Source organism: Chenopodium album, chromosome 2 (assembly GCF_948465745.1).
Source record: "Chenopodium album chromosome 2, dcCheAlbu1.1, whole genome shotgun sequence".
In the NCBI taxonomy this organism is placed as follows: Eukaryota; Viridiplantae; Streptophyta; class Magnoliopsida; order Caryophyllales; family Amaranthaceae; genus Chenopodium; species Chenopodium album.
The window spans coordinates 3950574-3975358 of NC_137835.1; the positions used below are offsets into that span (position 1 = coordinate 3950574).

Genomic DNA, 24785 nt, shown 5'->3' on the forward strand with positions numbered 1-24785 from the left:
TTGCGAGTAATTTGGACCAGAGGTAGTATTCTCTTTGACGTTGCTCAATTTGACTTTTTATAATCTACGTAACAAGTTTAAAATATAAATATTTGTCTTTGGTTGACCATGGAAGAAGTAACGTTCTACATTCCACTAATATAGCTAAGCCTAACTTTTCAAAATCTTGAATTTTCATTGTAGACAGTTTTTTCCACATCCGGAAAATAAAACGCCTAATAAACGGGTTTTCTGAAGGAAAACAGGGTGTTTCCAACGGATTTTTTCCGTCGTTATTTGCTTGTTTACTAGTAGTGTTCAAATGAACCATCATAGTTTGGAATTAATATTCCGTTGTTGTTCCTCCCCATTTACGGACTCTACTTTCCGCTTCATCTGCCTGCGAATCAAACACATTCATGCAAATAAGACTAAGATTCTACTCCATAGATTATAAAGTGATAAAATTGAGATGATAGGAATATATAGAACTTACTTCTTTCTTCCAATTAGTGAGGCTTGTAACTATGATCAACACAATAGTTTGTAAACAAATACCACTAAGCATCCCTCCCCAAACACCCTGCATTCAAATATTGATATAGCAAACAAATAAATCAAAGGTTACTAATTTAAGCTAACTTTGGTATGTAGTACAATCGTTTCTAATGCATGATTACCATAACTCCAAAGCCGAATTTGAATCCAAGAATAAGGCCTGCTGGTAGCCCAAACATATAGTAGCACACGATATTAATGTACGCGAAAAGTGCTTGCCATCCAGCTCCAATAGCAATCCCTTAATCAGCAAAGATGGAAGAAAAAATCAGGATCAACAAACATACAATTAAGGCTAGTAGACTTGATAAAAAAGATTGAAATATCATGAACTTGCCTGATAAAACTGGTTGAAGACTATTGAGCAGGAAATTAAATGCCAAGAATAGCGCGAGGCTAGTAGTTTCCTGAGCTACAGGTACACTTGCTGTGAAAAGAAATGGGAACCATTCCTTAGTAACAAGCACTAGTATGACTGCCACCAATCCTACGGCCACTGAAGTTATAGATATTGATCACATAAGTTATTTTCTCAAAATTCGATTCATCATTTAGTAGTACTAGTACATATTATTGTTAGTGTAAGGAGAGTTGCGTACCTAACAGCTGCATTGAAACCAACTGCTATCATTGTATCCCAGCCGTCTAAGGTCATGCTGTAATTGTGTTTATCAAATAAAACATTGTTTGACATGATTAATAATTGCAATTTGTGACATTGTGTCATTTTGTTAAATTTCCATATGACATTATGTTGGTGTGTGGTAATTGGTATAGAAGAGTATCATATAAGTTGAGTGTTACCAAATCGCGAGGGCATCAATTGGCACCAAAGGGTTAGGAAGACGGCCAGTGATCACAATGATTAGCATCATGTACCAGAACTCTAAGCTGCAAAACCAAGGATGCCAAAACTAGGATTAGATTATTAGAAGGATTATTCTAAGAGAAGTTTTATGCTAACTTGGTCAGTATTGAGAAATTAGAACATTAGATTACGAAAAGGTATGTATGAGATGATATACCATAACATAACAGCAGAAGCAAAGGAGAGCTTAACAAACTCCCACAAGTCCTCGAATGCTAGCCATGAGAAACCACCCCAAGCACCACTGATTTGGTGACAAAGATATAGATGATCTGCGCGATGACTATTAGCCACCATGATGTGTTGAGCATGATTGCTGCTCCAACCAAGCCCCACTCAAGTTTAAGTATGAATAGCCAACTCAATACGCCGTGTAACAGGACAACAACCGCGGATATCCAAGCCATTACATCCACTTTACCTTGTGCTTGCAAGAATTTTTGTATTGGGAAATTCATGGCATAGGCAAATAGTTGAGGAATCATCCACAATGCAAATTTTCCTAGGAAATTTGATAATTAGTGTAACTATTTTTGTCATAAAATCCATAAATAAGCTGCATTTAGTGATACCTTCATTTCAAGTACAAATTCAAACATATGTATTATCATATTCTGGTTGTACCAAAATATTAGTCCCAATACTAGTGTGTTTTAAAAACATAACTACGTAGTAGATAATTTAACCTGCAGGTCACACAATCGCGGCTTAGCCTTAAATGAATCCTCTTTGAAAGAAGGGAAGGGGATGAAATTGTATATATACTAACCAGCAGCAAGAGAAATTTCTTCAGTCTCTCCAAAAAGTTGAAGAATCAAAGGACTAAAGATATAAAGTGGTGTAAGAAAAATCGCGGTGATTAGCAAGATAATCCATGATCTTTGCATGTATATCCCTAGCATCCTTAACTTTCCTGCACCAAATGCTTGTCCACACAATGTCTCTAATGCACTCCCCATTCCAAGCTACATTTCAACATGAAAATTACGGCATTAACATACATCATGCTATCAAAATCGAGTATATTTCAAAGTAACAACCTGAGGCATTGCCTGGGACACACACTAGTCTTGCAACCATTAAACGTATATATACTCGATAAAAAGGTGAGGTTAGTAGCAATACCATAACACCATAACCAAGACCAGACGGGATGTTTCTACTGTATCATTCTTCAAAAAATGACACCATAACATGATGATGTGTCATGTTATGATTCGTCTATTTTTTTATTTATTTTTAAAAGCCTAAATATACTATACATGTATGTATAATTGTAAATACATGTATTTTTTAAAGAATACGTAATTATAGCTTTTTAAAATCTATATTTTTCTTATTAAAATCATTTTCGAAAATTAAATTATAATTAAAATTTAAGAAAAAAAATTCATCATTGTTCATCATTGGTTTTCATTCATGATAGTAATTAACCACTCTCATAATCTTGTATAATCTATTCGCAACGCAGACCAAAATTTCGACCAAAATTCCAACAAAAATTCCGTCAAAAATCCCGTCATATTCGTTTACAAATTTTGTTTTAGGGTTCGATTGATAATTTTGATTAATGTAAAAATCACATTATTTGATGTTTTAATTTTGAGAATGAAAAAAGCATTAGGAACTTATATTATGATGATATAAAATGCAGATCTTTCATTTTTTTTGAAACGATGAATGGATAATGAGGGTTTTCTCTTTGATCCGAAATCTTGTTTTGCGATTTTTGTAATCTGTTTATGGTTAGGTAATCACCTGTATGTAGTTCGGTCATTACCTTAAAAAATTTAGTTTTAATTTTGTAGTTGGAATCTACTTGTACGCTAATCGTATAAAAAAAAATGTATGAAATTTTTATCATATAATTTTAGCAAAAAATGTTTTTGGGATCATTATCTTATTATATTTTGGAAAAAATATTTTTGAAATTTTTATCAAGTATAAAATATTTATGGGATAATTATCTTATTATATTTTAAGAATTTTTTTTTTTGAAATCATGGGCATATAAATTAGTGGCTATAATATTGGGATATTCCTAATTATTATATCAAGTTTTTTTTTTTATCAAGTTTTTTTTTTTTTTTTTTTTTTTTTTTTTTTTTTTTTTTGTTGTTGTATTAGCTATGTACAGAGTATTGTTCTTTATCAAATCCTATGTAATGACCAAAGATAGTTTAAGTCATTACCTAACCCACAAACAAATTCGAGAAAACTTAATTACATTTGTAAGATTAAAAAGAAGTTGCGGTTGGTAAAAAAAATTCGACCCACTTCATTTTCTACAAACTTGATACTCTTTGTTCTTTGACAAAATTGCACAATTTGAGTCCACATAAATCATATTTTCAAACCATTTAAAGCGGAATTTGTCATTTGCAAATACTTATAAATGAGATTGTTATTGAGATATTTTTACAAACGAAAACTTAAAATCAGAAGTTGTAAAAAGCAAATGCAAACACACAATTTATTTTCAAATTTTTATCACGATTATAGCTAGGATTTGCGAATTTATCAACAACTAACATTGAATTTGGGAATAGGGGCTAATCTATGACATGATTGATGAATAATGATGAACGATGACGATCGAACACTGATGAACCATGATGATGATCGAACGCAGACCAACAAAGATCGAACAATGATGAACCAATCGAACGATGATGATGAACGATGATGATAGAACAATGATGAATGATGAAGGATGATGATCGAACAATAATGATGATGTACAATTTTATCACGATGATTTCCAATTATAATTATAAATTTGAAAATTAATTTATATTATAAAAATACATTTTTATAATTTATAATTATGTTTTAAAAAAAATACATGTATTGAAAATAATACAATTTTAATACATTGTGGACATTAAAAATAATTCAAAATGAAAATAAAAATACAAAATATAGGCCAATTATATTTTGCCACATCAGCAAATTGTGGTGTTATTTTTAAAGAATGACATTGTAGAATTTTTAAGACGAGCAATAACAGAGTTCTCCACGGCAACAGCGGCTAGCTCGAGGTCACCGACACGGCCACTAAAGGTCTGAGTAAGAGCACCAAGTGAGTACTGACATATGCAAGTGAAGATAGCAGGACCAGCAATATGCCATAGCTTCTTTGACTCCCAACAAAACTCCTTTGTTAAGTACAACACATTTTGCAAATCTTTCTCTTTTGGCGTAAGAAGTGGAATCCTTTCTCCTTTCTTCATTATTCCTCCCTTTTTCAGATATAATCTAGCATATAACAAAGTACATTATATAAATTTATGATAAGTTTTGTTATAATAAAGTAAAACAGGATTTAGAATTTAGAGTTGGAAAAATTAAGCTTAAGATAATAATCTTACATGGAAGCTAACAGGGGAGGAAGTGAAGGAAAATTAGTGTTAGATTCTTCAACTATTGAAATTAGTTAAAAAAAAAAAAAAAAGTTTACTCAGTTTGAATTAGCAGCAACTTCAAAAAATACTTAGGGGCCGTTTGGTTGGGGTTAATCATCAAAGGGAATGGGAATCAACTACCCCCATTCCCTTTGTTGTTGTTTGTTAGACCATTTTCTTCATTCCCTTTACCCCCTTCATTCCCCCAAATCCCTCTAACTCCATTCCCCACCCCCCCTAGACTTTCCCATTCCCATTCCCTAGCCACCATCTCTCCACACTCACCACCGGAAAGTCAGCCGTCACACCGCCGCTCGACCTCCGATGGGTCGCCGCTCGACCTCTGACGGGTCGCCGCATCTCCTCCGGCGGGTTGCTGCACCTTCACCACCCTTTCCCTCCCCCGTGAAACTTCCCCAACCCCTCGCAAAACCCTTAAAAATCCCCTTCCCTCCCCGGAAAAGCGTCAGACAACCCTCCCACCACCCTCGAAACCCTAGCGCCTAGGGTTTCGAGGGTGGTGGGAGGGTTGTCTGACGCTTTTCCGGGGAGGGAAGGGGATTTTAAGGGTTTTGTGAGGGGCTCGGCGGGAAGTCGGGAACAACTTTGCGGGGGAAGAGGAGGGCCAGCGAAGGGCGAGGAGGTTGTGGCGAACGGCGGCGAGTGGTGGGGGGAATGCGGCGAACGACGTGGTGGCTGAAATAGGTGGGATTTGAAAAAAATGGGTGGTTGTGTGGTGGTGATGTGGTGGTGATGTGGTTGTGTGGATTGGTGGCTTATTTCCATTATTTTCAAAGCAAACAACATGGCAAATGTAAGGGTTTTTCATTCCATTCTCCTTCTTTCCCTTTGTTCATTCCATTCCGATTACCCTCTACGAACCAAACGACCCCTTAAGTCTTGTTTAATTAGGGAGTGGCATTATAGGCGAAATTTGCGGAGTTGTCATGAGATTCAGGGCCGGCCCGGAGGGGTAGGCCTCGAGTGCGACCGCGTAGGGCCCACGCCAAAAAGGGGCCCAAAAATTAAAAAAAAAAAATCAATTTGCATAGCTGTAGAATTTAAATTGTCTAAACTGTAGTTTTTACTCGTTAAAAAATAAGCTACTTTTAAAAAAGATAATAAATGCATTTAGTTAGCAATTAATATTAAATTACTTAGATGTCAATTAGGTGGAGATAATTATGCAATATAACCTCCTCTTCTTCTTCTAATCTTCCGATTTGTATGAGTATCTGTTTCAAAATATTAATCTTTTCAATTACACCGTTTCATATTTATTCAATTACCGAAATATTATGCAAAGTTATTACTCCAGTATTGTGTATGGAGACTTACTATTCAAATAATTTAAGTTATTTTCATTGTCTTATATTTAAAGCTATTGCGTGTACAAAAAATTGTTTACGTAAGGGGCCCTTTTCCTAGGGCCCATAAATTTCTAGGAACGGGGCTGATGAGATTCCTAGCTAATCACATGAGTTTTGACATCTTAAAAAACATGTAATAATGTAGTATTACTCTACTGTAGGTGGCATTAATTGAGTATTACCATAGAGTGAGTTAATAAGTATTTATAATGGTATTAAGCATAAGAAACCTAATAAATTGTGGCATACATTGTGGAAAAATAAATGTTGATGCAATATATATGAAGGGTTTACTCATACTGCGGGCCTGTTCTGATTTACTGAAATGAGCTGAACTAAACTGAACTGAATTGATTGGAGCTAAACTGAACTAAATAGAGCTGAAATGAATTGTTTATGAGAGATAGAAATTATAAACTGAACTGAACTGAAGAAATCAGGCCTTGCATCGACATTGACAATCTACAACCTGCAAATCTTTGCCATTGGAACCGCAAGTAATAGTGACAACATAAAAATATACTTTCTCCGTTCAAAAGTAGTTGCACGAGTTGCTCACACATTGGTTATGTTTAGTAAAAAATGATGGTTATTCTTAGTACAGAGTTGTTGATTTAATGCAAGCACATTTGATAACCTATACTATGTGTTTCAAAGTCTGAAGTCTCAAACCCAATACTTTGATTAGGTTAAAACAATTTTCTTATTAGTTGATCCAAGCACTTATTAGTGCCCGATATATTAGTTACTCCGTTTAACTTTTCGGACGTTGCTTTGTAGAATTCATAGCACTTATTAGTGCCCATTTAACTTTTCGGACGTTGCTTTGTAGAATTCATGATTCATGTGCTTCTGATTTGTCACACTCATCTTCTACTGTAATAATTTGTGTTTAATTATAGTACGTATACATCTTTAACTCTTTTGAAATGGGTTGAATTTGTGTGGTTGCCGACTTGCCATCTATTCCACCATTCTATATTGCGGCCGATCCATTCCATCAAACTAAATTGCGGCCGGCCCATTCCACTTCAAGCGGCTGCGGCCCAATCAACTTTTTTTTTTTTTTTTTTTGATGTGACAGCCCAAAACAGCGGCACCACCTCAATTGTTAAACCTTTTTAACACTTTCAATTCAAATTACATTTCTGTGTCTATTATTGCCCATGCATTTTTTTTCAGTCAAATTTTAAAATCTTTCAAACTAATTATCACTAATTTATAAGAGAATATATATTAATATATATCATGTGGAATTATGTTAGATTTGTTTTAATGTCTGCCTTTAAAATATCATAAAAAAAATTTAAACATATCTATACTATATATTAAAAGGCGGTGCCATGTAACACTCTTCAAAGTATGTGTGTCATGTCACAATGTCACATCACAATCCAAAGTATGCGCGCCATGCAAGCTAGCCACTTCATTTAACAAAATAATATATGTTTTGAATAAAATTCAAACCTATAACCCCAAATACATATAGGTAATATATTTACAATCATAACCATCATTTTATTAATGTTTCAAATTTCACATAATATTACATATTCCTTTCATTTTATTAAGTAAATTAGAATAAAAGTGACACCCGAGACAACGCTCGAACCACTACACGCACTATGGTTGTGTTCTATTCACCTGATTTTTACTTATTAAAACTTATCTGAACTTATATGATCACAACTTATCTGAACTTATTTTTCCTGAACTTATCTTATGTGAACTTATTAACCCTTATATGAACTTAGTTGAACTTATCAACCTTGAAATAAGTGAAAATAAGGTGAACAGAACATAACTATACAAATAGTCGAACATAATTATTAAATTAAAGAAATACACAAACTAGCAACTCGGGACATCACCCATGGTACACACTAATTTACGTTTTTATTTTTTAAAATGTGTTTAGAGTTTGTAAAAATTAGTAGGGTAAATGAATAGAGGCATAATTTATTTGGTATTTATGAATAGAGGCATAGTAAGTAGGTGAAATGAGTATACTATTAGATAAAGTTGCGATCATTAAGGAATAAGAGGAGAACTCCAAAATAGTACAGTATTCTAGTTATTCTACTTGTGGGTTGCTCCCCAAATTGACGGTCTCTCTTATTTTTCTATCAAACCATTCGACTGGTCGTTCTCCAATAAAATTATGTAAGAAACATTATTGATGTTTTAGTCACAGTTTTTCCATTTAATAATCCAATGAAAAGAATATGAAGTGTGGTCCAACATCACATGAAGTTCCTTGCTATTCTAAGCTACTCCAAATTAACCAAGATAACAAAAGAAATTGACCCACTATCAGCTATCACAAGATAAGCGAAACTATACAATCAACCGACGTAAATTTTGATGAATTTTTAAAAAAAAAGAGAGAAGAAAAGAAAAAAAAACTCACACCAAAATACGAACTCTTGCATTTTGTAAGTTCTTGATACCATGTTAAACTCTGTCAATGATCGTTACTTTTCCGTTTTCATTCATTCTTCAATCTCAATTTACCATACACTTAAACCTTGGCTCACAAACCATACATCCAGCCAGCATAAACAAATTTCTTCTTCTTAAATTATCATCTAGCTACCTAATTTTTTTAGGGAACATAAAAACAAAATTATCATCATAAAATATCTCAATGTAAATAAATACAATACAGTTTATCAATTAATTCATTATATAAATACATTCTTTTGATAATTCCATACATATAAAATTTCAATAATTACTTCATCAGTAATGCGACAACTAAATACCGACATACATAGTATATACTAGTAGTGTACAAGGATACAAGCTAAAATAATATAAAAGCTATATCGCGTAAAACTTCATGCAGCATATGATGAAATCTCATTGGTCAACCTCCATTGCAAGCGTGAGGAATCAACTAACTTCCCATCATCAACCTATAAGTGTACGGATATCATTATTAAACCATATTACATGTACAAATGTATATATCTTTGCTTCTTAATTAGAACTATATTTCAAGGGAAAATCAAGGATCGGAGTTAATAATCCATACATAAATATATGACCGGATAATATGAAATAGAGAGATCGAGTATTTTATATTACCTGACAACGAATGACATACAACCATCTTTGGTTAACTTTAGAGTAGGCACAATTAACAACATTAAGGCCTTCATCAAGTTGTAACATTTTGAGCACTTTTGATAAAGGAAACATGTCCTCCTCTTCAACCGCGGTGTTAATCTCAATCTCTAACTCATCCACGGATGTCTTAATCTTCACGTAATTTTCATTAATGGAAGGATTAGTACTACTAATGATGGATGACGTGGACGAATCAACATCATTGGGCATTTCAGATAAAGAATTCTTAAGCTTTTCTCTCTTATCTTGAAGCTCTTTCACATTCTTCTCCAAATCTTTGATGTAATTTGCTGCCTCTTCTATATGATCACATGATGAATCTCCCTAATAACCACACGTTAATAAATAAATAAATCAAAATCAAAATATATAATCAACAAAATAAAAACACAAACTAAATGATAATAATAATAATATAATAAGAAGATTTCATTCAATATATGAAGAGTCAACTAAATTGAAAGAAATAAATTAAATTAAAAAAAAAAAAAAAAAAAGAAAGATAAGAAATTTACTTTGACATAACTTTGAGGGAGGAGAGAGAAAAGTGAGGAGTGAAGTTGGTCAGACATATTTTTATTCTTTGGCTGAACTACTCTTTTCCTTTGAGGTTTCACCCCTTTTATAGCGCACGATCACTACCTTGGACAACTTTTCTTTTTCTTTTCTTTTTTTTTCTTTTTTTAAAATGTAGCTGTCATAATAATTTTAGTTATAAAGAGTAATTAAAAGTAGGGTAATGCTATGAGGACTTCAGGACTTGTTATATACGGAGTACTTTCTTTTTTAGTATTAAGTTGAGAATTTATCAACAAGTTACGAATAAATCAGTTATAAATGTTTATTTATTCTCTGTTCTTTTCACTTTTAACTTCTTATATGCAGCTCTTCAAATATCTTTTTCATTAAAAGTATTATTAATTACTGCTACTTAGCTTGTATCTTTAAATAAAAAATAACCTACTTCCTACTGCATGTCTACATATATATACAACATACAAGCTAAGTAATCATCAAAAGTAATTGTCAAGAGTACAAGAATAAGAAAATTAGAATTTGTTACGCAATCTTGGAATTATGCATAAGCTCCATGTTGAAAATGAACCCATTTAAAACCCACTTGTGAGTTTTTCATATTGAAGAAAAAGGAGAGATAGTTCTACTTTATAAGGTATAGGAGTTATTCCTACAATATATTGCTAATTAATTTTAGTATGGAACCTCGTCCTTTGACCTTGTTTGTGCACTTTGTTTGTTATTAATCATATTTCCGTAATATTTCAACTTTATAAAATAGTTTTCAGTTTTATTTCTAAAATCTAATTGAAAAATTTAATAAAAGTAAATGAATCAGTCAGAAAGTAAATGAAAGTTCTTACATGATAGTATGATACCATTTCTAGTTTTAATACGAAGTACTGTTAAAATGTCATTTTTTCAAGTTTTAATTTTCACATGATCTCAATTCTAGTTTTTAATTAAAATGTCTTTTTCTTCTTCTTCTTTTTTTTTTTTTTTTTTTTTTCAAGCTTTAATTTTAGGAATTATAAACTCTGATGGTTTGGGTTATTGATTTTTGAAACTTTTTTTTTTTTTTTTTTTTTTTGAAATAAGGTTGATTTTTGAACTTAAATTAAGGGTTTGTTTTGATTTACTTAATTGAGCTGAACTGAATTTGAACTAAACTAAACCGAGCTAAAATGAATATTTTATGGGAGAAGAAAATTAGAAACTGAATTAAACTAATTGAAGCTAAAATAAACTGAAATTAAATTAAAGAAAACAGATTCTAAGTCACATTTATAATACGAAGCATATTTTTTTTTGACAATCAGTCATGTCTATAATTAACATGATGATTTTGAAAGTTCCCCCCCCCCCCCCCCCCCCCCCCCGCCGGTGTTTTCATGTTTTTGTTTTCATTCAGATATTTTGAAAATTAATGACAAAATATTAAGTAAAAATCTTTTATTGACTAACTATATTGTTATACTCCGTACCCTTTATTAAAATTGTGGGTCCCTTTGATTTTTGTTTTTCTATGATACAACCAATTATTCATTATTCCCTCATTTTTACCCCTTTAGTACTCATTTAAAGTTTGGAATAAGCAAACAAATAAGTTTTGATGTACCATAAAACTAGTTGTGTACAAATGTACAATAGAAATTTGCCTCTCTCACTCTCTTGTATAATTGCATCATTAGTCGAGGCCGAGTATTAAATTGGATATTAATTAAGTTGTACTATAAATCCTACGTATATAGAAAAACATTTTAAAATAGAATGTCATTTTTTTTTTTTTTTTTTTAAGAGAGCTAAAAACATGAGTGATAAGAATCAATTCCAGAATCACCTACAATGAAAGAGTTCACTCTCATAAAAATATGGAGTATAAAATGACATATTCTGTACTATAGTTTAACACAAACAAACATAAAGAGTGACTATACTTATCTGTTAAAGGACAACAACAACCAAGTATAATTTGTCAGGATATTATTATCTGCTACTGCTCAAATGGCATCAAATTCATTTGTCCTTCTTTTTGGCAAATGAATATTACATCGATCAGCTTGATTTGGTGCGACATACATCACTATTTTTCTTTATTTATCAACTTAAAGTCGTAAGGTGGAGTCAGATCAATTGATCATCACTCACCAATAAAAAGAAGAGAAGGAAAAAAAATTGATATTTAAGCTAATAACGTGGAACACAACATGTCTAGCTCCCACGTTTTTCGCGCATCATCAAGAATTGAGCAGTAGTATTTTACTTTTATTTTTTCCCGAGATATTCAAAAAATTTGCAAGTGGTATAATGCTTTTAGCTAGTTTTTATACACTAACAATAGAGTGCGATAAAATAGACAACCAACATGCCAAAAATAGTGTGAAACAAACTTAATTAAGATCGAGATAACATACACAATCACAAATAGAAATAAATTAGGCAAACATAAAGAGACGCATGAAGTTATAATTATTCGGTCATGTTCTCTTCACATGATTTTTGTTAAACTTAACTTAATTTTATTGAACTTTATTTGCTAATTAAAATTTGATATTAAGGAACATTAATTATCTAAAGTGAAGTAATTATACGAGAGCTAATAATGAGGATTATACATGTGATACAAAAAAGTTGTTTTACTTTAGAGATTAGAATATAGATTGACCAAAGAATCAAAGTACATTTTACTCGCACATTATCAATCTTATAGTCGTACCATATATATTTAGCTTATATGTACGAAAGTTTGGGATTATATAGTTTGGGATTTTATTGTCTATCTTTCCTAAACAGCCAGACACAAGTACGTGGTGTAGAGAAAAAGTGAAGGGGGAACAACAATTATTAATTTTTTTTTTTTCTAAAAATTGTGATTAAATCAAGGATGACATTCTCTAATTATGAGAGTTGACAAGCTGTGACAATTGATTTCAAAAGAAGGGAGTATATGAACCTCATTTTCAATTCGCTTCTTTGTGGTCTTGCCTAAATCAGGCCAGGGTAAGGTGAAGCTAATCTTATCCATTGCAGAGCTGAGGACTGGGGCTAAAGTTGTCTTAACGAATCTCCTTACTCCTTACATTTTGTGCGAACTTTATGGTACATATTTTTATGGTAAAGGATCAATTCAACTAAAAGCTTAAGCTGATGGTAATAAAGTATATCAAACGATCTCGAGCTTCAACCATTAGCTTAATTAAGATTTTTTTGGTTGTTTTGGTGTTTTAAGTTTTATTCCGTAACATAATATCAGAATCCTGTAAAAAAAAAAAAAAAAAAAAAAAAAACCATAATATTAGAGCCAAGATTAAGGCACAAAGATCACATATTCAATCTTATCGACTCCTTATTAAAGTGGAATTTTAAGTGCTAGGTATAGTGGGATTCATATTAAATCTGCTCTCATGTGTGGAGGCGTGATAGAATCTTTTAACCCATTAAGTTTTTGGTTGAGTTAACAATTGGTTCAAACTCATAAATATGTTTAATTTTACTATATCACGACCTTTGTTGGTTTTTTCCCGCTTTATATAAATCTTTTATTTTTTTTTTATAATCTTTTAAGACCAAATATGTTAATAAGATTTTATCCAATAAAATAAAATAAAAATAATAGTAGAGCTTTTATCGTGTGAGCGCTATTTTATGTTAATGTCAATGCAACCTAAGCTAAAAGAAGTACGAGTACTGCAAATTAAAAGGAGCACCTGGGTGATGGAACTCAAATACTCAATAGTTATTATTTTTTTTTTTAATTTTAATTATTACAGTAATATTTTACTTTGACACAAATTATTGTTATTAACAGAATTAATTATTGTCCTCAATTATTGATTCAATAATTATCTACAATTAATTGCAGAATCAATCACTCTTAATGATTAAGATAAATATACTAGCCTGCTTTTCCCAAAAATTCTTAGTTTCTTACATTGATCATTTGATATAATACTTGAACTACTAGTGTTGAGGCCGAACAATGCCCCTCGGATCAAATATATGTAGTTGATTTGTACAATGATTTAAATTTTTTTTGTAATTAAATTTGTTTTTTCATATGCTCATCCACTATATCGTAATATTTTGTATTCGATCAAGAGCATAAAATTAAATATGAAATAGCTTAGAGGCAATGTAATACACTTAGTTTCAATATACGGAGTACAAGTAAAGTTAAACTTTACGCTATTAACCCATAACCACGCACACGCTTGTTAACACATGGCATATACAGTACACGCTTTATTATATATCCTCTCACGCATTCACACGTGTTATAATTTAACACAATATCTCAATAGATTAACTTAAAATATAATTTGAATTTTTAGATATCAATTTTTGAGCGACATATCTATCGAATCTACGCTTTTTAAAGATCATTCCGAATCTACACTTTAGTAATAAAAGAAAAAAATCTTTATTAGTCTTCTATCCCTTCTATCCAATTTATATCCTTGGTAATTTGGTATGTTCTTAGTTGCGAAGTAATTAACATTTGAATTTAAGCCTATCACTTAAAAGCGCGAAAACTTTATTACAAATACAATTATCAAAAAAAGATATTGTCGAACACACCCTAAGCTGATAGTGTTAATATAAATAATGTTAGGTCAACTTCACTCAAACTCACTTCATTTTGTCTGTCCCCCATTCTCTTGCAGCACTGCATTTTATTATTTTTCCAGAAATTCTCAGACACCCTTTTTCTTTTAATTTTAATTTTAAAATTTTAGTAGATCAAACAATTGATTGAAAATGGCAAACCTTGAGCAAGTTTTTACGAATTGGCAAGGTCGACGTGCTGGTTTGCTTAAGGCTCTCACTACTGGTTTGTCTATTTTTTTTTGTTGTTTTTTTCTTTTATTTTTTTCGGATTATTTTTTACAAGAAATGAAACGAAGAATTTGTTTGTGTTATTTTTGTTTACATTGTTTTTTTTTTTTTTTTTTTTTTTTTTTTTTTTTTTGGTTCTTTTCATTTTTGCAGAAGCTGATGATCTCTACGAGAAGTGCGATCCAGGTTAGGGTTTATTGATCGATCATCTGTATATGTGTTTTGATTAGGGTTTTGTTTGTTTTTATTATCGTTAGCGTGAAGTCTACGACAACTACAAAAATCGTTGAAAGTCAATTAATTTATGCATAAAGTATAATTGGATTTTAATGATTTGGTTGCGTTTTCAAGTTTGATGATTTTTGGATGTTTAAAATTTTATTATTATTACTTGATTATGAAGAAAAGTCAAATTTTTTGGATGTTTGTGTCTTTGATTTTTGTGGTTTGTTGGATGATGTGAATTCATGAAATTGGGAATTAGTTTTGCTAATTTGTGTCTTTCATTTTTGTGTTTTGTTGGATGAATGCAAATTCATGAAATTGGGAATCATTGATGCAAATTCGTGTCTTTCATTTTTGTGATTTGTTAATTAGATGAGTGCAAATTCATGAAATTGGGAATCATTTGTGCAAATTTGTGTCTTTCATTTTTGTGATTTGTTGGATGAGAGCAAATTCATGAAATTGGGAACCATTGGTGCAAATTCGTGTCTTTCATTTGTTTTTTTTTTTTTATTTGTTAGATGAGTGCAAATTCATGAAATTGGGAATCATTGGTGCAAATTTGTGTCTTTTATTTTTGTGGTTTGTTAGATGAATGCAATTTCATGAAATTAAATGCATGATTAATGCAAATTCATGAAATTGGGAATTATTGGTGCAATAGTGCTTATTTGTGTCTTTTGATTTTGTGGTTTGTTGGATGCATGATTAATACAAATTCATGTAATTAGGAATCATTGGTGTTAATTTGTATATTTCGTTTTTGTGGTTATTTTTTTTTTAGATTAATGCAAAATCATGAAAAATGAAAATGGGAATTATTGGTGCTTATTCGTGTCTTTCGTTTTTGTGGTTGAGTTGCAACATGGTTGATGTGTGGGTTTTGAGATTTGGCTAACAGAAAATTGTACATTTGTATTTCCTCGATTTTCTTTTACTTACGACATAGCCTAACAATACAATTTTGAATGTAGCGTTTGATAATTAGAGTGGGCAAACGGTCCATTTAAAAAAATAATTTAAACACCGTCAAGAGTTAAGGGTAAGGGTATTATTAGTCCGTGTAAAAAAAGAAACAACGAGCAAGTATTCTATCATTTTTTTTGGTGTTTAGAGAGCCATAAGGGCGGGTGATGAGAATTGATCCCAGGATCACTTGGGATCGGGAGAGGAGCTCTAACCACTTGAGCTATCCCTCACTCTCAGTATATTCTATCATTAGTTGCATGTATATAGCATTTGTAAACTGATAGGACTTATTACTGAAATGTTGAATTGGTGTTTTCTTTTGCTACTTTGAGGTGAGGGTTTCAATTACGACATTGCTTATATTGTTGTCCAATTTGTATGCCTATCTGCCCTATCTAAGTTGTTACTCATTTATCGATCAAAACTATTGTGTATTTGTGTACTGTATCATGTATATGTACTAAGCTAATATTTGTACGTTGGCATGGCACGACATGACACAATATATCCTCGAGTTGTTTAGTTATGAATCTAAATGTTGATTGTTGAACAGAGAAACTGAACCTTTGCCTATATGGGAAACCCAATGGGGAGTGGGAAGTGAGTCTTCCATCAGAGTGTTTACCACCTAAGCTTCCGGATCCGACTTTGGGCATAAATTTCGCAAGGGATGGGATAGCAAAGAAGGTTAACTGGCTTAAGCTCGTTGCTGTTCACAGTGATGCTTGGTTGCTTTCGGTTGCATTTCATGAAGGCGCTTCTTCCGGCTTTGATAAAGTTGATAGGTATTCTATATAACCCTCTTCTCACTTGTTTATACCATTGCCCCTTCTTTTTTTTCCTTCCTACTACTTGTATAATCCTGCTGCATTAGTTGAGCACCATTCTTATATATATGCCTACGTTCCTATGAGCACCTGTGCATCATATATATTCTACGCGCTTTAGATCTATATTGTATGTACTAGGTTAAACCCCGTGCATTTATTGCACGATTGTATAGTAATTTCATTGACTATAAATTATAAAAAGTGTTTTTTAAGAACTCGACACACCAATTATTAAAGCGTAAGTACTATGAAAGTACATTACTAAATAACCACATATAAAATTATAATGAAGAATTTAATATTTTAGAAAGTTTAATTTACAGTACAACATTTCTTTAAGCAAGTATTGTTGGAAAAGATTATTTTTTAAGCAAGTATTATTGGAGGGAAAATATTTAATATATTGCTGCCAAGTGTCAATCCAATTTCGCCTTTAGTAATGTGTAATAGATAGATAGTTTACGTGAGTTTATGCTTGAGAATTGAGAGAGAATGAGCTATGTGATTAATGATGTTTTATTGCATTAGTGATCATCAACTCTCTTAGTATGTTATATGTATCTTGTTTGATAAAATTATGTCAAGAGTTTGTATGTGCCATTATTTATATGTTTGACATAAATTGTAATTTTAATTTATTGAATTTCAGTTGACATAAAAAAAATTACATATATGTATGTGATGTAGGGCTATGCTGTTTGATATGATGAATGAATACCCTTATTTAATTGAGGAAGTTGTGGCTGCCCAGGTAAAACCACTCATCACCCTATGCTTATGATTTGGGAGGATTAATTGAGTCTTAGACACTAACCTAATCAATTTTTGATTTGTACTCGAAGGATTCTTCCTCAGACGACTCAGATTCAGACTCAGACTCAGACTCGGACTCAAACTCGGAGGATGAGGATGAAAACTCAGACTCAAACTCGGAATCAGACTCAGACTCAGACTCAGAGGATGAGGATGAGGACGAAGATGAATACGAGGAATGTAGGATTTGTCTCAATAGCGACATATTGGACGAGCGTTTGGTGTTGTGTGACATCTGTGAAGCATGGTTCCATGCCAAGTGCGTGAACATGACACCCACCGTAGCTGATGACGACCACCCCCCCGAGAAATACACATGTCAATCTTGCAAGGATGAACCACCGCATCAATGCTCGGAGTCTTGCGTGAAAATATTTGGAAAGTGTGTGGTTGTTTGATTCAAATGATATAGCATACAAATCACTGGAGAAAGACGTTTTTAAAGAGAAGTTTTCCGCTATTAATCTTAGTTGCGGATTGGATTTGATTCAATGTAGTTTGGATTTTTAATTTTCAAATTTTATGTAGACCATGGAAAAACATATTTTAGTTTTTGTGCTCGATCATTATGCTTACATCTATAGTTTCCCATTAAGGCGGTTTCGAGGGTTGGGGAAGCGAGGGGGTCGTTTTCCAAGGAAGGGGGCGGTGCTAGTGTTTGGTGTGGGGATGGGCTATTTCTGGCCAGTTTCAAGGGTTAGGGTGGGAGGGGGCGTTTTCAGGGGGTTGGGTGGGCTGGGAGGTGTGGCATTTTATGAGGTTAGGGTGGGAGGGCTGGTGTTTTCCATCCGGTTTGGGGGGTTGGCATGACAATAATTCTCTAGAATGTTCAAGTAGATAATTCTAGAGAAAATATGAGCAAGAATTCATAACCTTGCTTGATTTTCCCGAAAACTTCTAGAATGTCAACAAAAATTCCATCAAAATCTTGATATGCTCCCCTCATATTTAGAGCTGTCAATTCGGGTAAACGGGTCGGGTAAGAGTGGGTCGGGTCAATACAATTTGGATTAATTCCATAACCTATGCGGGTCGGGTTTGGGTTGGGTCATGCTTGAGTCGGGTCACGTCGGGTCATACTTCTTATCGGGTTTGGGTCGGGTTAATAACAGGTCGGGTTACATTCGGGTCGGGTGAACAATAGGTCGGGTTTAATTTGAGTTTTCACGGGTTAAAACGATTCTCGGGTTCGAGTCGGGTTCGGTTCAAGTCACTAATTTGCGGGTTAGAATCAGTTCAGGTCATTCTCGGGTTTGAATCGGGTTCGGTTCAAGTCAATAATTTGCGGGTTATAATCAGGTCGGGTCATTTTCAAGTCAGGTCATTCTCGGGTTCAAGTCGGGTTCGATTCAAGTATATAATTTGCAAGTTATAATCAGGTTGGGTCATTTCCAACTCGGGTCATTCTCGGATTCAAGTCGGATTATGTTCAAGTCAATAATTTGCAGGTTACAATCAGGTTGGGTCATTTCCAAGTGAGGTCATATTCGGGTTCAGCTAATTATAAATAGATAATTATCATTTTTATCAAGCTAATTTTTTCCTTTGACAATAATATTTATGGCAAAATACTAGGGAACTATAATCTATAATTTAGGAAGATAATTATCTCCTTTGACCATACAACAAATATATACTATATTTAACTCTTTAATTTGAGGATGATGCTCCTTTCTTTTGTTGGTCTGGACCGACTTGGTCTCCCTAGACAAAATGCTTTGATCAACAATAATAAACTGGTCTAAATTGCATTTAACGTGATTTGAAATCTAGTTAGAAATAATTTGGGTTGAATTTAGGTCGGGTCAGTAACAAGTCGTGTTGATTTCGAGTCAGGTTAGTAACAAATTGGTTTGAATTTTTTGGTCAGGTTAGTAATAGGTTTGGTAAAATTTTGGTCATAAAAATTCGGATTGAATTTGGGTTGGGTCAATAACAAGTCGAGTTGATTTTAGGTCGGGTTTGTAACAGGTTGGGTTAAATTCGGGTCGGGTTAAGAACGAGTCGGGTTGAATTAAGGTCAAGTTCGTAACAAGTCAGGTTAAATTCGGGTTTTGACGGGTTAAAACGGGTTTGGGTCAATTTGGGTTCAAGTCGGGTTCGGTGCAAGTTAATTAATTTGGCCGTTGTAAAACGGTAAATCGGTGTAAGTTGTAAATCGGTAAATTGGCCATTTAAAAGCAAATTGAATGGTTCCACACACCCAATTGGACTCCCGGAGGGTATTAGGGACCATTGTAAATATTTTGGCCATTTTTATTTCCGGGCGAAAAAAAGTCAAAAAATTCCAAAATTGAAGACTAATATCCACGCTTTTTGAGAAATTTTGGAGGTTTCGGGGCCCGGTGTCGAAAAGTCATGAAATTTTATGGGATACATCTCGGGGTCATATAATGTCGTTTGGAACCATATATGATCATTACTTGTTGTCATAAATGTTCGTGGTAGGCTTGAATTAATGAAATCGGTGCAATTTGTAAACCGCTAATTTGGTCGTTTAAAGGCAAATTGAACGGTTCCACCCACCCAATTTGACTTCCGGAGGGTATTAGGGACCATGGTAAACATTTCGGCAATTTTTATTTCCGGGCAAAAAAAAGTCAAAAAATTCCAAAATTTAAAGACTAATATCCACGATTTTTGAGAAATTTTGGAGGTTTCGGGTTCCGGTGTCGAAAAGTCTTGAATTTTAGGAGATATATCTCGGAGTCATATAATGCTGTTTGGAACCATATATGATCATTATTTGTTGTCATAAATTTTCGTGGTAGACTTGAGTTAATGAAATCGGTGCAAATTGTAAACCGGTAAATTGGTCGTCTAAAGGCAAATTGGATGGTTCCACCCACCCAATGGGACTCTCGGACGGTATTAGGTACAATGGTAAACATTTCGGCAATTTTTATTTTCGGGCGAAAAAAAAGTCAAAAATTTAAAAATTGAAGGCTAATATTCACGATTTTTGAGAAATTTTAGAGGATTCGGGGCCCGGTGTCGAAAAGTCTTGAAATTCTAGTGGATACATCTCGGGGTCATTTAATGCGTTTGGAACCATATATGATCATTATTTGTTGTCATAAATGTTCGTGGTAGATTTGAGTTGATGAAATCGGTGCAAGTTATAAACCGGTAAATAGGTCGTTTAAAGGCAAATTGGATGGTTCCACCCACCCAATTGGACTTTCGAAGGGTATTAGGGACCATGGTAAACTTTTTGGCGATTATTATTTCTTGGCGAAAAAAAGTCTTAAATTTCCAATATTAAAGGCTAATATTCACGCTTTTTGAGAAATTTTGTAGGTTTTGAGGCTCGGTATCGAAAAGTCTTGAGATTCTAGGGAATTGAGCGCGGGGAAATTAGGTCGTTGACTAACCTCCTCACAACCAAATTAAACAAAATTTATTATAATCCTAAACTAACCCTAAACAAGTCTAGTGGTAAGTTCGGAGTCGAACCACAAGGAACCGTAATGTTAGATTGTTCTCGATCTAATGCTTAAGCTACGCCGAATTCGGTTTATGGATATTGGACACTACAACTACACTAACACACATATAAAGACCAAGATATTATAAAGTCTACTAGGGGCAAAGATCCACTTTGAACAATTAACAAATTAATGAGAATCCAATTGATAATAGATCATGCAAAGAAAGAATTAAAATGGGAATTAATTACACTCAAGAGCAATCACTCAAATTCCTAGCCTAGATCACTCATTGACTAGGTGCATAAAAGAAATTTACACCAAATGCAATCAAATATATAAATTCTAATTCACAATCCCTTGTCAAACTAGAACTAATATGCAATCAAGTTTGCTATCATGGGAGATCAAACCAATCTAAAACAAACAACATGCCATCATCAATTCAATCAATTTAATCACACAATTATCATCAAATTTATCTCAAATAACTCAATTAACCATTACAAAGTTTCACTCAACACCTAGTATAAGGAAATCTACTCAAACATGATTAACAAAGCAATTAAAGAATGGATAAAGAGAAAAGCTAAGAGAGTAAGAATGCTCATTGATATAAGATGAAGATCTTCAAATCATCAAATTCCTCCTTTGATTCCAAAATCCATGAAAACCATTGTGTTTCTCACTTTCTCTCTCCAAAATTTGAGAGTTTCTCTCTCTAAAAACTTAAAACTAACCTAAAAACTTCTAAAATATTAAATCCCCCCTCTAAAATGAGCAAAAAAAATCTATTTATAGCCTTTACTAAATTGCCTAGGAAGCTCCGCAACAAGTCGAGCAGCGCGCAGAGGAGCGGGCGCTCCAATTTCGTGCACGGGCGCTCCTAGTTGCAGCAAAATATGGCAGAATTGTTCCAGAAAGTTTGGAGCGGGCGCTCCTCACAGCTGCGCGCCCGCTCCTCTCGGACTGGGCAAACTAATGAGCTTCAAATGAACATATCTCCCACGTTTTACATCGGAATTGGACATATGACCTGTCGTTGGAAAGCTCTCGAGATAAGCTTTCATCTCCAATTAGAATCGCCCCAAAATGTTTTGTAGATAAAAAGATATAGGCGTTTGAAGTATGATCTTTGCAAATCAAGTGCACATTTCTTCATTACTTGTTCTTTTATGTTTTATATTTCTTCAATCTTGAGCAATGAACTTATCCAAGTGTTCCTAAACATAAGAGTAAACCAATAAAGTTTAATCTAATGTCATAAGCCACCAAAATATGCAAGAAAATCCAAAATTGAGCAATAACGACATTTCACACACAAACATGACAAATGTAGTAAAACGTTATTAAAACCAAGTAAAAAGATAGAAAAACTATGAAAAAGTAACTAGAAAACTCCTTAAAATAGCGACATAAATGACACTTATCAGGAATACATCTCGGGGTCATATAATGTCGTTTGGAACCATATATATATGATCACTATTTGTTGTCATAAATGTTCGTGGTAGGCTTGAGTTAATAAAAACGGTGCAAGTTATAAAAAGGTAAATTGGCCATTTAAAGTCAAATGGGATGGTTCCACCCACCCAATTGGACTCCCGGAAGGTATTAGTGTAGGGAATAATTTCAAGCATTAAACCCCTAGCTTGAACCCCACTGTGATCATACACTAAAGTACGGTGGCGTCCAAAAGGGAAGAAGATAGAGCAAAAGAGTCGCCAACAAGTTTTTAAGGAACTTGTAAACCGTTCACGAGGTGAAGGTTACACCCCTTAACGATCCAAGAGATCGTCAACTCCATAAGGTCTAGAACCAAATAAGGGTTCGGGGATGAAGGTACAAATCCAACCTAAAAGAGATTGAACCTGCCCTAATAATAGGACTTTACTTTATTCTGATCGTATTCATGTGCGCTTTCTGATTAACATGCAATCAATAGGATTACCCTAAACCTGTTTATCTATGTTGGTTGAATATTAATGCACAAACAAATCTATTATTGGCGATCACTTGAATTATAATCAAAATTATCCTAACAAGATTATTAAATATCTTATTAAGCGTGATTACAAGTACAAATTCCCTTTAACATGCATAAAAAGGCATGATCAAGCAATAAATATAAAATAATGTACCAAGCAACATAATAATAATATCATGATAATAAAAATCATAATCATCATAAAAATAATAATAATAATATTCGTAATCATCATAAATTATAACAATTATAATCATAATCATGTTCATGTTAATATTAAAGCATAATAATAGCAAGATCCTATGCATGATACTAACAAGATTAATAACAAACCCTAGCATGTCACTAAGCAATAAAAATCAAATCTTTAACCCTAACATGATACTAACAATCATAAATATTAGGAAGAACATAGGAAGCATCGCAGGAATCATATTTGATATTAAAAATACCCTAAACATGATACTAGGAATATCATAATAACAATATAAACATGATTTCTACATCATAACAATTAAAACCATAAAATTACTTACTTTGATGCCTTGTACCTCTTTCTAATAACAAAATACACGCGTTAGTAACTTCAAGAAAAATAATAAACAAAGCAATTAAATTAAATAATTGAAATAGAGATTTGGGACCAAACCCTCAGAAATTAAACCTTTCACGTCTAGAGCGAAGGCAACTTCGAATATGGCTAGGTATTTCTAGATCTTGCGAATGCGGAATTTTGTATGAAAACAAAGTAAGAAAGAAAGATGAATGTTAATTAAAACTTGTGAATGAAGAGAATTGGTGAATGATAGATGTCGATGATGAATGATTGTAGGTCAATGAAAACGGAATTTCTGATACGATATTTATAGAGAAAATCATCCAAAAAAGATAATTTAACAAAACAGAGTCTGACGCACGCAAAACGAGGTTGGCGCCAACCCTGGCTAGCTGGCGCCAGGCACCAATGGCTAGCGCCAGGCGCCAAGGCCTGGGGTTGGACGCCAAGCTTGATTTCAACGCGTTTTCGAAAATCTGATAAATTTCCCGTACTGGAGGATAAAATAATATAATTTCTTCGAAAATGCTATTTGATTTTAATTAAAACTCTGAAAAGTCAACAAAGTCAACTTATCAATGCTAATTGAATTAGGAATGAAAAGAACCTTCTAGAAGATTCTAGAAGACTAAAACCATTCCTAATTGCATTAGGAATGATAAATCATATTAGGCCCTCCCCTAGATCATTGGGCCGCACATAAAGCTCAAACCGGGCCCAGTTTGGTAATTTGGCCATAATTTCCTCAATATTCATCGAAATTGGGCTTATAATATATCGTTGGAAAGGTCTTTGCAAGCCCTATCCAACTACACTACTATTGGACCCATATCATGGACCAACCAATCTGGATTGGCTGTTTTCTTAAAATAAGTTTTCAAAAACAGAAAGAAGAGAAAAGAAATAAAACTTTCCGCAACTAGCTAGACTTTCCACACTTTCGTTTCATTCGATTATGATTCGACGTGAAAGGTACTCATCACTGGGTTTGGTTTTGGGGAGACACAAATGGGTGTCTACCACTAGGTGAAAATAGGCAATTGCCAGCGGTTCAAACCCGGTCTAAGGCACCGGTTTGAACCGCTGCCTATTTGAGGGGTGCCAAAAGCATGCTTTTTGGCACCGGTTCAAAACCAGTGCCATAGGGTGTAATAGGCACCGGTTAACCGGTGCCATAGGGTGGAATAGGCACCGGTTAACCGGTGCCTAATACTGCTCTCCCGCCATTTTTTTTTTGGGTGGTGGATAGTTTAGGCACCGGTTGCTGCCTAACCGGTGCCTTTTATGTAATTTTTTTTTTTTTGGTTTTTTTTC

The 24785-nt window shown here is 33.4% G+C and overlaps 2 protein-coding genes and 1 pseudogene across 2 annotated transcripts; 1 reads left to right on the plus strand and 2 right to left on the minus strand.

Moving 5' to 3' along the window:
• Positions 1-263: 263 nt before the first annotated feature.
• On the minus strand, positions 264-2364 carry LOC145580106 (protein DETOXIFICATION 33-like; annotated as a pseudogene).
• Positions 2365-8796: 6432 nt separating this feature from the next.
• LOC145580114 (uncharacterized) lies at positions 8797-9963 on the minus strand. The gene is made up of 3 exons (XM_081637468.1): positions 9827-9963; positions 9270-9635; positions 8797-9097 (listed from the first exon to the last, which is right to left on the minus strand). The coding sequence occupies exons 1-3, from the start codon at positions 9881-9883 to the stop codon at positions 9020-9022; spliced, it is 501 nt and encodes a 166-aa protein (XP_081493594.1). The 5' UTR covers positions 9884-9963; the 3' UTR covers positions 8797-9019.
• A 4622-nt stretch (positions 9964-14585) lies between these two features.
• LOC145606524 (PHD finger protein ALFIN-LIKE 3-like) lies at positions 14586-18201 on the plus strand. The gene is made up of 6 exons (XM_081662365.1): positions 14586-14658; positions 14817-14849; positions 16411-16642; positions 17375-17438; positions 17530-17865; positions 18085-18201. The coding sequence occupies exons 1-6, from the start codon at positions 14586-14588 to the stop codon at positions 18199-18201; spliced, it is 855 nt and encodes a 284-aa protein (XP_081518491.1).
• Positions 18202-24785: the final 6584 nt, after the last annotated feature.